At 37.1% G+C, this 13,274-nt stretch overlaps 1 protein-coding gene across 2 annotated transcripts in view; it reads left to right on the top strand.

Annotated features, from left to right (window-relative positions):
* RET (ret proto-oncogene) overlaps nt 1-13,274 on the top strand; it is a 90,679-nt gene that overhangs the window by 71,242 nt on the left and 6,163 nt on the right. For both annotated transcript variants that reach the window (XM_061380019.1, XM_061380017.1), the window contains 6 exons: nt 194-341; nt 3,200-3,307; nt 4,837-5,051; nt 5,160-5,282; nt 8,092-8,162; nt 12,169-12,306. In XM_061380019.1, the coding sequence (XP_061236003.1) occupies nt 194-341; nt 3,200-3,307; nt 4,837-5,051; nt 5,160-5,282; nt 8,092-8,162; nt 12,169-12,306 (803 nt within the window). The remainder of the gene's footprint in view (nt 1-193; nt 342-3,199; nt 3,308-4,836; nt 5,052-5,159; nt 5,283-8,091; nt 8,163-12,168; nt 12,307-13,274) is intronic.

Genomic DNA, 13,274 nt, shown 5'->3' with positions numbered 1-13,274 from the left:
GGAAGATTCTTGCAAAATACCTAGAGTTTCAGAAACTTTTATCAGAATACACTGAGACTGAAGCAGCCAAACATTGTTCACTGAAGTGTACTTATTCCTAAAGAATGGTCTCCTATTGAACATTAATGCTTTGAGTGTAGCTAGACATTCCTTTTCTTGCTTCATCTTATAGGGTTCCTTTTCTCTCCTGCAGGAAGATCCAAAATGGGAATTTCCTCGGAAGAACCTAGTTTTGGGCAAGACTCTTGGAGAAGGAGAATTTGGAAAGGTTGTCAAGGCAACAGCATTCCGACTCAAGGGAAGAGCTGGCTATACCACTGTAGCAGTGAAAATGTTAAAAGGTACATTTCCATCTGGGTCTGAAATTATTTGAAAACTTCTTGTTGTAACCTCTGAATGGATTTTAAGAAGGGCTAGCTAGCATTAAAGTAAATATTAGCTAAAACCAGACAGTACCACAGGCTGTATTTCTTCCAGCATTCTGTTACATGCTGGCAGATTTCTGACTGTAAGAGCAAGCACCACATTGATCTAGGTAATTTCCACAAGTAATTCTAATCTGTGATGTTCAGGGAGCCTCTGTCTTAACATAGCAAATGTATTTAATTTTGTCTGGCATTGATGGAAATATTGCAAGGCTTTGTTACAGCTTCCTGACTGTTTTCTTTTTCTCTACCCAGTTTTCTTTGACAGAGCTTTTAAAATAAATCGTGTTATAATCACATCAAGAGACAGAACAGACCTATTAAGTTACTTTTCAGTTTGAGAATTCCATCTACTTTTACACTTCATGATTTGCTTTTTAATTACTGGAAGTTCTGCCAAACTGGTAGGAATAGACCAGTGCTGTCTCCGGATGTCTTCAGCTTTCCCTAAGACTCTAAAGCTGAGGAAAACAAAGTATGCCTAGATAATGTTAAGATGATAACATGAGGCTTTGAACTCAAACCATTCACTGCTGCTTATAAGTAAAAACATGTCATTATAAGAAAATGTTATACTACTTATTACCATTTGTATTATATGCAATTAAAAAAAAATAGGGAGAAAACCCCTGAGAAAATTACATCCGTTGCTACTTGAGAGCAAAGATGAGGTATGTCCTATCGCGTTACCAAATAAATAAATGCATTAAGCGCATGTCTGCATTGCAGAATGTTCAGTGGAGAATAGGTCATATAGAGGAAGTCTAGAAAATAAGTTTTTCAGAAGACTGTTACTTTTAATAGTCAAGTAATGACCTGTAAGCGATTATCAATAGAATAGTCATAATTACTATTTCATATATATTTGTGCATTCAGTGTCACTGGTTTTTCTAGCACACTTTTACCAACATGTGACCGAGTTAAGATTCTAAGACATTCAGTTTTCCCTAGCTATTATGAAGGAAAGAATTGACAGAATTGATAATGTGAAGGAGTAATCCTTTATTTTAAGCACCTTATTTTAATAAATTGATCTGACATTTACAGTAATACTTCAGGTTCTAATGAATTCCTTTGTAATGCAAATTACATTGCAGATAGTCACCTGAAATTCCATTTCCCAACTTGACTGCAGAGAACATTTGTCATTCTGCAAATATTCATCTGTTGTTATTGGTTTAACTTTACTGTTAACACATGACAACTGGAGTATGAGAAATGCTGCACTAGTCCACTGTGGTCTTTATAATACTGTCAGGAAGTATAAAGGACATTTACTTTGGATCGGGCCAACATCACCCCTTCTTTCCCTATAAGAGATGCAAAGGGGGTAATTTGTCCAAGTATTAGGGACTCTGTGCTGACCGGTCTTTAAAAGGGAATGGTATGTACACCAGCATGTTAATGGAGAAAGCTTCTTGCTTATTGCATGAAGGGTATCTCCTGTCTGAGCTGTGCAGATGGACACAGTCTGTGGTTAAGAGCAGACCAGGGTAGAACTCTCCCTACATTGTCAACTTGTTGTTATGCACTGGGGAGGGAACAAAAAGCAGTAACAGGTGAACCAAAATAGTCTTGGAGCTATGAATGGATGTGAAGGAACACAGGCATATTTTTTTCAGACCATTATGGCTGCTTTTCTCATATGATTTAAATCTGATCTCCTGCATGATGTGAATGTCCTCATTACAATAAAATGGATGAAAGACTCTGAAGTCTGAGTGGAGGTTCAGACTATAAGATAACACATACAAACATATACCACTGATACAAACATACAGTAGAACAGAAAATAAAAAATACTACAACCAGGGAGAACTATTAGCACACATATTTTAAATAGATATGTAAATAAATCCTTTGGTGGTTACAGCCTTTATGCAAAAACATGCAATACAGTACCAAAGAGCAGAAGCTGAGCTTGTAGCCTTAAGTAAAGGTAACCACATATTTGTCAGATGCCCAGTAATAATACTCTAGGAACTGTCCAGAATGTTCTGTGTGTCAGAGAGATTAAGGATAAGGTAGAAAAAGGGTTATTTCTGACCTGTGGTGTCTTTATAACTAGGGATCTACTTCAAGCCCCAGTGCATTCTAAGAGGAAGCTTGCTAGTCAGAAGAATTCTGCAAAAACATAAGGCTTGAAAGGCTAAGAAACCCTATACGGGTAGTATGTTGTCACATGATTCCCACTGACACCAGAGAAGCCTCTTTACATGTCTCCCAGTAAAATCAATCCGAACTGTACATTAGCTTTAGAACTCTAAATCTGGATGTGTGCTACAAGTGTAAGCCAATAGATAAGTGGATTTTTACATTGTCAGAAAATGTATTTTTGTCTTTTTTGTTTGGTCAACATAAAATCTCGGGTTTCAGACGTTTCTGAAGCTTCACCTGCACTAATTCACCTTAAAAAGTTCCGTTAAAACACTAGAAAAGGTCTGGAACAATTTCCTGGTATCTGCAAGACATTACAGACTCTGGTCGATTCTTGGCTGACCTACTGGTTCTGTCATCATTTGTATCAGGAGAGAGTAATGATCCTTAGAGCAGGTTTCCAAGCCAGAACAGCAGCAGTCCTATAGACTTTGTTCTGATCTGAATGACTGTAGGACAGTGAGGTGGGAAAATTTCTTTCCTGTGGGGAAGTACAGAGTTTTCCAGACTCTTGCTTATTCCAGGATAAACAGTTGATCTCATACTTCAGATGGTACATAGAAAACTCTTGAGTAATGCTTTCGTAACCACAACTGTGTTTGGACACTTTCTGCAGAAAATGCTTCCCAGAGTGAGCTGCGAGATCTGCTTTCGGAGTTCAACCTTTTGAAACAGGTGAACCATCCTCATGTCATCAAACTGTATGGAGCCTGCAGTCAAGATGGTAAATATTGGAAGTTCTTTATTAAGATGAATTAAGAAATAGTTCATTGATGGGTTTGGACCACTGCTTAATATTTGCTGAGCATGCTTTAAATTTGCTGCTGGATGAAAAAAATGAGGGATATATAAGAAAAGTCATATTTGAAGGGAAGAGGAAATGCTAATTTGCTGTAATCATTCTTCCTGTGGTTTCCTTCAATACATGTTTTGATTTAAATTTAACCAATCTACTACTGATTCTCTTCCAGTGTATATTTTCATATTATGTTAATGCTCATTAAGTATTTTTAAACATGGATAATATTTAAAGTTTGAGTTTTCATTATTGTTGTTACTCATACTAAACCAATGCTTTGATGCCTAATCCAGGGAGTGAGATCTCCTTTTGCGGGAAAAAAAACCAACCCCACAATCAGTCAAACAAACAAAAGAGAACTACAGATCCTTTTGTTAAAATATAGATGGATAGTTAGATTAATACTCAGTTTTCCTCCTCTGTCACAAAATTGTTGTCTGCTTCTTGTAAAATAGTTGCTAAAAGCTACAGTCATTGAAAGGTATGTTTTAAGGGGGGGGGGAAGTTTCAGATTTGTGTATTATAAACTGCTAGTGAAGCAAATTTTGATTGTTCTGCATAGGAACTGATATGAATAATTTGTGTTCATTTTAAATTGAAGTTGCATGGCAACATCCTCTTCCTTTTGCATCTGTAATTATGCAGCCTAAAATCACAGTCTGCATGTTGCAACCCTGGGCAAACGCCTGCCACTTTTGCCCCCCCCCAGTTCTGTTGAAAGTGTCACTTTCAGTTGAGAACAGAGAATATAATTCAGGACTGAGTCACCTCTGAGTCTTAGTAAGGTAATGAACCCGGGGGGGTGGGAGTTTTTGTTTTCCTTTTCAGTACAATGTATTTTTTCATCCCAAAGGAAGTGAATTGTTTCTGAGTCACAGGCTTTTAATAAATATCAAGTTAATTCATTAGCTGTGAGGTGGGAGGGTTTTGATGCAGCAGACAAATGTATGTATCATTAAAGCACTGAGTGGGTATTATTCATGTGGGTAATGGGGAGGAGAAACTAACGGATTGAAATGTCAGAATGTTTCTAAGTGGTCTGAAAAGGCACCTTAAATACAACACTGGAATTAGCAGATGATTTGTGAGCACACACTCCAGAAATATAATTTTTTAAGTTTCTCTAAGTTAGGCCGTTTCACAGATGTGATTTGTAAGAGGGTTGTCTCTTCTTTGATCTCAAATTATCCAGATGAGGGAATACAGGCAAGAGCCTGAATGCTGCTTTGATTTAGGCTGAAGTTCACTCACTTTGCTTAGAGGATGTAAGCTGAAAATATTCTATGATTCCATGGTTGATTCTGTGCCTCTTACATAAAGGCCAGAGGTGTCTGGACTGTTAAGACAATGTATTGATTAGAAGAGGGTTTTTTTTTGAGAGTGGGGAAAAACGGTTATCTGTTAATTTGGTTATCTGTTAATTGTTTACTTACCAGTGTGTTTGTTTATTTCAGGCCCGCTGTATTTAATTGTGGAATATGCTAAATACGGCTCATTGCGCAGTTTTCTCAGGGAAAGTCGAAAAGTAGGACCGAGCTACGTGGGTAGTGATGGCAACAGAAATTCAAGTTACTTGGATAACCCTGATGAGAGAGCCTTAACAATGGGAGATCTGATCTCGTTTGCATGGCAGATATCACGAGGGATGCAGTACCTTGCAGAAATGAAGGTAGGGCTGTGTAATAGTGATCTGAGTTTGTCCTTTTGATAGAGAGACATGTCAGCAGTTGGATCCTCCGCAAGAAGCATAAACACTCTTGTTGGTTTCTTCCAAAAGCTCGTCCATCGTGATTTAGCAGCCAGGAATGTATTGGTGGCAGAAGGGCGCAAAATGAAGATTTCTGATTTTGGCCTCTCCCGTGATGTGTATGAAGAAGATTCATATGTCAAGAGGAGCAAGGTACAGTGCATATTAAAAACAGTAATGGGAATTATTACCTAATCAAGAGAATGAATTTATACTGCAGGATTTGAGCACACAAAAATAATGGCCATTTTTTATTAATTTAGAGTAATTGCTCTATTTAAAAAAAATTAAAATGAAGTTGAAGCGAAATTATGAGCTTAGTCAGTGGGACAGTTATATATATATATATGTAAAAGGTGTATTATATTTAAGTCACCATTACCTCCTCCAGCTCTTTTTGTGGACTTTTCAACAAAACCAATTCATTTCTAATATGTAGAAATTACAAGTTAAAGAAGGGTCACTATGATGATTTAAGGCCTTGAAGCATCTGACATGCAAGGAGGCTGATACAGCTGCGTTTATTTAGCCTGGAGAAAAGAGGGCTCAGGGGAAACTTGATGAGAGGGGATAAAGCCAACAAAGCCAGGCTTTTCTCATTGTGGCCCAGTGACAGAACAAGAGGCAGTGGGAGCTATTTTAAATATGAGTAATTACATTTAAAGGGAAGAAAAAGAAAACATTTTTACCCTAACAGTGATTGAACACTGGAACAGACTGCCTGGAGATACTCAAAACATGAGTGGAAATAATGTCAAGAAATGTGGTGTGGCTGACCCTGCTCTGAGGTCCCTGTACACCTCAGTGGTTCTGTGATCCCGTGAAGAGTTGCAAGACAATTATGTAAAGAGCAGGATGAGATCTGTTGGTTTTTTTAAAAGCAATGTGGCAAACAGGCTGTAATTAATTATTTCGTTTTCTTAAGGCTAGAGAGTTCACACAGGATGATTAAAAATAGCATGTTTGGTTAACTTAAATACAGAAGAATGACACCTTTTTGAATTGCAGGAGCTTTTAACTTAACCTTTTTACAGGCAGCAGGTAGCCCAGTTTTAAATGAAGTTTATCTAGTTCCTCATCACTCTGCTTGAAAACACAAACAAAAGCCACCACCATTTTTCTCATTTCCTATTTAGAATTAAAAACCTAATCAAAAAATTCCCAAGGAGTTGGAAAATAAAATAATACAGGCAATTTCTTTGAAAATCCTAATTTCAATAATTACCAGATCTATGCAGAAGACATGAAGCAAACCCCTCCTACAGATATTTCCAAAAGTATGAAAGATACTGAATCTTAATCAAAATGGTTCAAAATCACAGGTCGGGGTAGATGAGGAGCTAATGATACCTACTGGAGGCTATCTAAAGCAATTCCACGTTCCTTGCCACAGTAAATTATTGTCAGGTGCCTACATACAGTTCTGTCTGCTCAGTGCTCACAGCAGGATTCAGGATATGATAGTATTTCATCTGTAGCTCCATACAAAGGAAATATGATGGAAGGATAAGTTGTTGAGTCACATTACTACCTCCCTGAAAAGAAACACTTGAGCATAATAACTTCGAGATTGCGAAGTTAAGACTTGTCATTTATTTATTCTTGTAAAAAAACACTGTTAAATACAGTGAACCAAATCCTACTTTCTGCCTGTTTGTATCCACCTGTTACTGACATCAGCAGAACTTTTACAAATCAGACCCAGGCCAGACACTACTTTCTATTGACTCTTCCTAAGATGAGTAGTGTTGGTTCAGGTCCCTTTATGACTTAGTATGAAAGATTTGCCAACCCATTTTTTTGTGTGTGTGTGTGAAAATGTTAGAATCTTATGGAAAGATTTCCATAAATACTGTGGATTTTCAGTTTAGCTTTCCCTGTTTTTTTCAGGACAGCTTTTTGTGAATGTTTCATAAGTTGAAGTAAGTTGGAAAGGAAAAAACACTTCTGGAAGACATGATCATATGTTAAAGGGCTTTGCTGCATTCATTTAGCTGTCTTGTGATGTATATGCTTCACATTGATCTATACCAGTTGCTCTGTATTTTAAGAATGATGCATTACATAAAGGTGGTTTCATTTTATTTGGCAGGGTGTTAACGTACTGAATGGATATTTTCTCTTTACTTCTGAGACACTTGTCACTGTAGACACTCAGAGCCTAACAAGCATCTGTCTGCTTGCATAGGGAAATAGGAAAAAGAAAAAAATAGCAAGGAAGGAAAAATGATAAGTCTCAAATCCTTCTGAAACAGTTGCATATATATGAATTTCATGAGAAGAAGTAAGTCGCATGAATCCTAGTGATATTGTGAGGTTATGAAACATCTTGGAAATTTTGCAAAGCCAGATTTTCATTAATATGTGGGGCAAATTTCTCACATTTTATCAGTGAATTTTTGCCAGCAGAAACTACCCACTTGTAGATTCAATCAAGTAACAAGTAACTGAATATGACTATCCAGGTACAGTTCTGGGACCAAAAATATTTTAACATGTAGGTGCTTCCATTTATGCATCATCTCTTGATACAAGAAAGATAGCTCTTCTTCTTTAATGATCATTCCCCATCATTTTTGCACTTACATGTTTCCCAAGAGCAATGGGAAGCAGATGTTCATGTTTGAAGAACTTAACTCTGTGGATGAAGCTCTTTGTTGAGGAGAGTTGAGTTTATCTGATGTAAGCTGGTGACTACCTGGAAAAAAATGCACCACCTTACTGCACATAATTAGATTACTGAAATGTATGGAATGAAATGAATGAGTGAATTTAAAAACTCTTGCAATTGTTCTCCTCACTTTTTTTTTTTTATGAAATGCCAAATCATTCAGTCCATTGGAAAGTACTAGAGCACAGATAGAGTATCTGTTACAGTTTTGAAGATAAACACCTTGGTTTTCCACTTGGAAACTTAATTTTCTGATAAGTAATTGCATTGTTGCTTTTTTTTTCCTCCTAGGGTCGGATACCTGTTAAATGGATGGCCATAGAGTCCCTGTTTGATCATATCTATACAACACAAAGTGATGTGTAAGTGTAAATTCTTGCGCTCTTCATGTGTTATGTATTTGTTTAAGGAGATGAGGGAGGAAACACAACAAGGTACATAGAAGCCAAAGCTGTTACTCTTACAAAGACATGAAGAACACAGCCTGGATGGCACCATTAGCTGGCAATGATATGCAAAATTATTGTAATGTTGAATTAAATCTGAAGAAAATATTATCAGAGGTATTTAGGTGCACTCAACAGAGGTATTTAAGTACAATCAGGTACAATTTAGGTACAAGGGTTGGATCTGTTCATGTGACATGGTTGCCTTTGAATTGACACTCTTTGCTAAAGATAATGGTTATACCTGAACATCCAGTTCCTGTTCATCGCTTGTCTGGAGCACTTGCTGGCAGATGAGGAATGGGTTGGGGAAAGAAGGAAGAAGAATTTAATGCCTGCCCTAACTTACGTTGAAATCAATGACAGAACTTCAGCTAATTTTAATGACAGCTACCTCAGACCTTAGAGGAATAGTCTGGTTCCAGTGCCAAGATGCAAGTTCATTTGCACGATTAGGAAAACAGAGACCTTGAAGATAGATATGCTCGTATCTCCACCTGGGATGATTAGGTGGCAAAGCAACCACAGCTAAGCTGTTTTCTCATCTGATAAGCAAGGGGCCAGGCAGAGGATATGTATGTATACATTTAACTTGGAATCATACTTTCATTTCTTTCTCTCTGGGATGAGTGATGTTTGTGACAGATCACCAGGTAGACACTAAAACTAAATACTACTTATTTAGGAGAAAAACCTCTTGGAAACTGCAAAAGGAACAGTACTTATGCCTGATTTTCTGCTAGGTGGTGTTTTGGGTAGCAGTTTGATACCTTCCATGTTTCCCTTTGAATGAGGATATGATAAAATTAAGGTTTTCATTAAACTCAAAGTATAAAACATACCAATCACACAATTTTCACTTTGGGGGAAAAAACACTTTGACAATAACAATATGTGCAAATAGGAAGCTTTTGGGTTGTGCTGCTAAATTTATTTATATTCACTTTTTACACTTCTCTCTGCAGGTCGGTGTAGTTCTAGTGCAATAGAATATTTTGCTTGCCTTGGAAGCTCCCTACAGAATTAATTTCTAAAACTTTTTCATTTATTTTGTTTCACTTGGAGTAAGAAAAGAAAAAAGACTGGGGTAATTGCTGGGACAATGTCACTTTTACTTAGGTCTGTTTACAGGTTTTTCTGGGTCTCTTTTTATCCTCCTCAGGGTATCCATGTGCTGGCCTGCTTCTCTACAATTCTCAGAGAATCGTTATAATTCTTCAAAAACTTTCTAGCATATTTTTCATTTCTTCATTTTCTGCAAAACAAACTTGTCACTGTGGTTTGGGGCCAGAACAGATTGTGTTGTTGTGTAACTGCCTCTTCTTTGATTGTTGGTTAATCTTCTGGATCCGATACGTTCCTCTCTGTTTGTTTTCCTGATGGGCTGCTATCAAGAGCCCATCTCTTGTATGTGTGATACAACACCATGCAGAGATTGCCCAGCTATCTGGCATTGAGAAAGCTAGCTCAAAGCCCTGGGCAGCATGCTGGTGCTGTGTAGGTTTACTGATGTCCAGATCTGGATTAGTATCTCTGTGTAAAGCCATGCTGATTTACCAGCTTTCTTGGAGATGCATCAGGTTTTCATAGCAGAGCATTGTGCTTTGTAGGTCTGCCTCAGTACAGCGGCATACAAGGTTTAAATATCTACCACACTTACATGGTGACTTTGACTCACTGGTCACCTTCACTATTTGTGTCATTATTCATGAAGTAATCTGAGAGTGTTATATAGCAGCTCCCAATTTAGCCAAATCTCTACAGGACAGTACTGAAACACAGAATTGCAAAGCAAATCCCCTGCTGTGCTAGGTTTCATGAATGCCGTTCGAACAGAAGCAAAGTGCTAAATGAAGTACTTTTTTTTTACAGCACTGATTGTTATATTAGATAATTAAAGTCACTGAAAATATTATTTTATGAATATGCTTTGCCTTTTTGTAGTCCTGCAGTTATATTTTAGGAGAATGTATATGCAACTATACAACAATTCCAATATGGTCTTTTTTTCTGATACTCTCAGTTTCCATTTTCCAGCCTCTTTGTTCTAAAGCCTTTCTATATAGTTAGTGGTTAGCAGTGCCTAATAGCAGTACCACTTGCCAACATTTACAGGATCCCATTTTTGCTTCAGAGGTTGATGACATCAGTGGAAAGCTAGCCTACTGTCTTCCTTTTCACATATTTTTCTTTCTTAACTTTTTTTTTATCACATTTGTATTCAGCAAAATAACTAGCACAGTGGGAAATTTTTCATCTCCCATTCCTCCTCCCATAGTTCTTAGTTTGTATAATGATTTGGAAGCATTGCAGCATTCTACAGGATTCTATTCTAAAATGTTGGTTTACTAAACAACATTAGTGAAGAAGTTATTCATCTGATCCATCCTTCCATATTCCGTAAAATTCCTCTTAAACAGAAGAGGAGTATTTTAAAAATAAAACCTGCCATGTTACAAAGTTTATTTGAATTAATCATGGACAGAACCATAACCTGACGGCAGAGCATAATTGGCTTCAAAAGGGTATGAGAAGGTATATTAATAAAGTATATGAAAATGCTATAAATATTCATTAGCTCTCAAGAATGTGCAGGGTGATTAAAAATTAATTCAATGAATGGCATTAGGGAGAAAGCCGGCAGCATACCACTTGGGACTGAGTAAGACTCACTGGCTTCTCTGGCCATTTTGGCAGTTTTATTGCTGTACTTTTGGGGTTACCATTGTTCTTTAAAATGCAAGAAGCACAAGCGGAATGTAGTCAGACAGGAGATGAGATTTGTGGTTAACTTTTTGAGAGGGAATTTTCAAAGGAATTACACACTGCTGTTTGGTTTGGTTGATGTGTAACACTTCCTAAAAGCTTCTTAAAAGTGGAGTTTTCACAGAAATTACCCAATGATGAGAACACAAAAGATATAAGTTGTCATGAACTGCATATAATTTTGCTTGCAGATACATCCCATTGTGTATTCTGTTTGAGTGAAACAGTGCTATCTAGTTTCTTTAATTTTGAACATCCAAATTTTGGCAGTTCTGTCAGTTGAGCAGATTTGGAGTAATTTGTAGCTTGTGTCTCAAAAAAGCCTTCTACTAAAGAAAGAAAAATATTTTTGCATCTCTTCTCCTGGCCTTCCCTTCAAAACCAGACTAATTTAATCTATCTAAATACTTCCAACCCATTGAGTAGGTATTTTTTTTGAGCTCATCAATAATGTAGGTTAAAAACAAGTGTTTAGTTTTTCTGTTCATTTCAGAAATCAGTGTCTTCTATGTTAAACTGTATTTTAGGCATTTGGTAATTGTAGAATAAGTTATTTCCTCTTCTTCATCAACTCTGGGAAGAAAATTAAGTCCTGAGCCATTAAAATGGTCTAACAGAGCAGCTGAAATCGGAGGTGCTGATTATGGTTGAAATGCACATATAAAGAAGCACAACTTCATAGTCAAGACAACAGACTGGTTCCTTGGTAACTGGTGGATCCAGCCTGTGTAAATTTAGACATTTATTTCTTAATACGACTATAAGAGCCAATTAGGGAGCTTAGACTCCCTTTGCTGTCAAGGGAGGCACCTCCAGGAGCACTGTATGGAAGAGGAACAGCCTTTGGACTGGACAGCCATGGGAGGGACTTTCTTTTTCTGCTGTCTAGAGAAGATGGGCCTTCCCAGGATACAGTTAGCTTTTGTCATTGGAGAAAAGAGGGGTATCCCTTATCTTTACTGTCTTGGTTGCTAGCCTTTTTAATGAATAATACCTGGGAACAAAGATGGCCCTATGTGCATCCGTACAGCCCCCCTGGCTCAGCAGTGTCTTGAATTTGGTTGGGTTCTCAAAACACTAAAGATTTGTTGGTGAAAGCTACACTAAGTTCTTGAAATGTACCGCTCTAAGTAAAAGCTCATTTTTTCTTTTTCAGATGGTCATTTGGAGTTCTGCTATGGGAGATTGTAACTCTGGGAGGCAATCCCTACCCAGGTATTGCTCCTGAAAGACTCTTTAACCTCCTAAAAACAGGCTATAGAATGGAGAGACCAGAAAACTGCAGTGAAGAAATGTAAGTAGCTCTTGATCAGATTAGATTCATAAACATCTCTTGACTAAATACAGTAAAAAAAAGAAAGTTTAAATAAATACTATTTTTTATATCTCAGAGGTATAATCAAAATGTGTCGTCATCAACAGAATGTAATGAAATCAGTGTACAGTAAAGTGCAGGAAAAGAACTGCCAACAGAATACTTGCAGCTACACCCAAAATATTTGTAGGGTATTGAATAATGCACTTTCCAAACAATTAAAAGAGTTTGAATATTCAAAACTTTTGAGGGTGGAGGAGGAGGAGAAGAATTTCATAAAACACTGATAGCTGAAATATTCAAGAGGATGTTTCACTGCTTTTCTACAAATGCGATAGTTCCATCCACAGTCCTTGTCTATTAGTTGTCCTGGCATTGCATAGAAGAAATGATGCCTTAACCAAGAAATCTATACCCTGAAAGACACAAATTTTTGGTGATTCAATAAGCCCATGGCAATTTCTTTTCTTTTTGGAGACAGTTCTTTTGGCTGATTTACTAAAACGATCAACATGAAATATCTTCTCTCTGTGGTTGCTCCATGGCAGATGGGAGATGAAGCATGATTTTATGTTCAGTCTGCAAATCTGGTCACGGTCACTTTTTTTTTAGAGAGTTACCAGGCTATAACCACTGTGATATCTCTTGACTGACTTTCTACATGAAAGATGCTTTGGCCATATCTGGGCTGAGGTAGTAATACAGTATAAGTAATATAATTATTTTTTGTAATACTATATATAGAGAAAAAACATTAAGGGTTTCTGAAGTTAGGCAGGGTAGAAGTTTACAAGTATCACTGGCAAATACCCTCTAGCAAATGCTTATTTTTTTTTGTTTTATTTCATTTCAACAGGGAATAAGACTTCATTCCAAAGATATATTACATTATTGATAATTATTAGGTTAGGCAAGCTGACCATGATTAAGGTGGGGGTTTTTTTATT

Source organism: Neopsephotus bourkii, unplaced genomic scaffold (genome assembly GCF_033783945.1).
Source record: "Neopsephotus bourkii isolate Nb327-2 ecotype Australia unplaced genomic scaffold, CSIRO-AGI_Nbou_v1 NB_1783, whole genome shotgun sequence".
Taxonomy (NCBI): domain Eukaryota; kingdom Metazoa; phylum Chordata; class Aves; order Psittaciformes; family Psittacidae; genus Neopsephotus; species Neopsephotus bourkii.
This window is presented reverse-complemented; position numbering and strand designations above follow the sequence as displayed.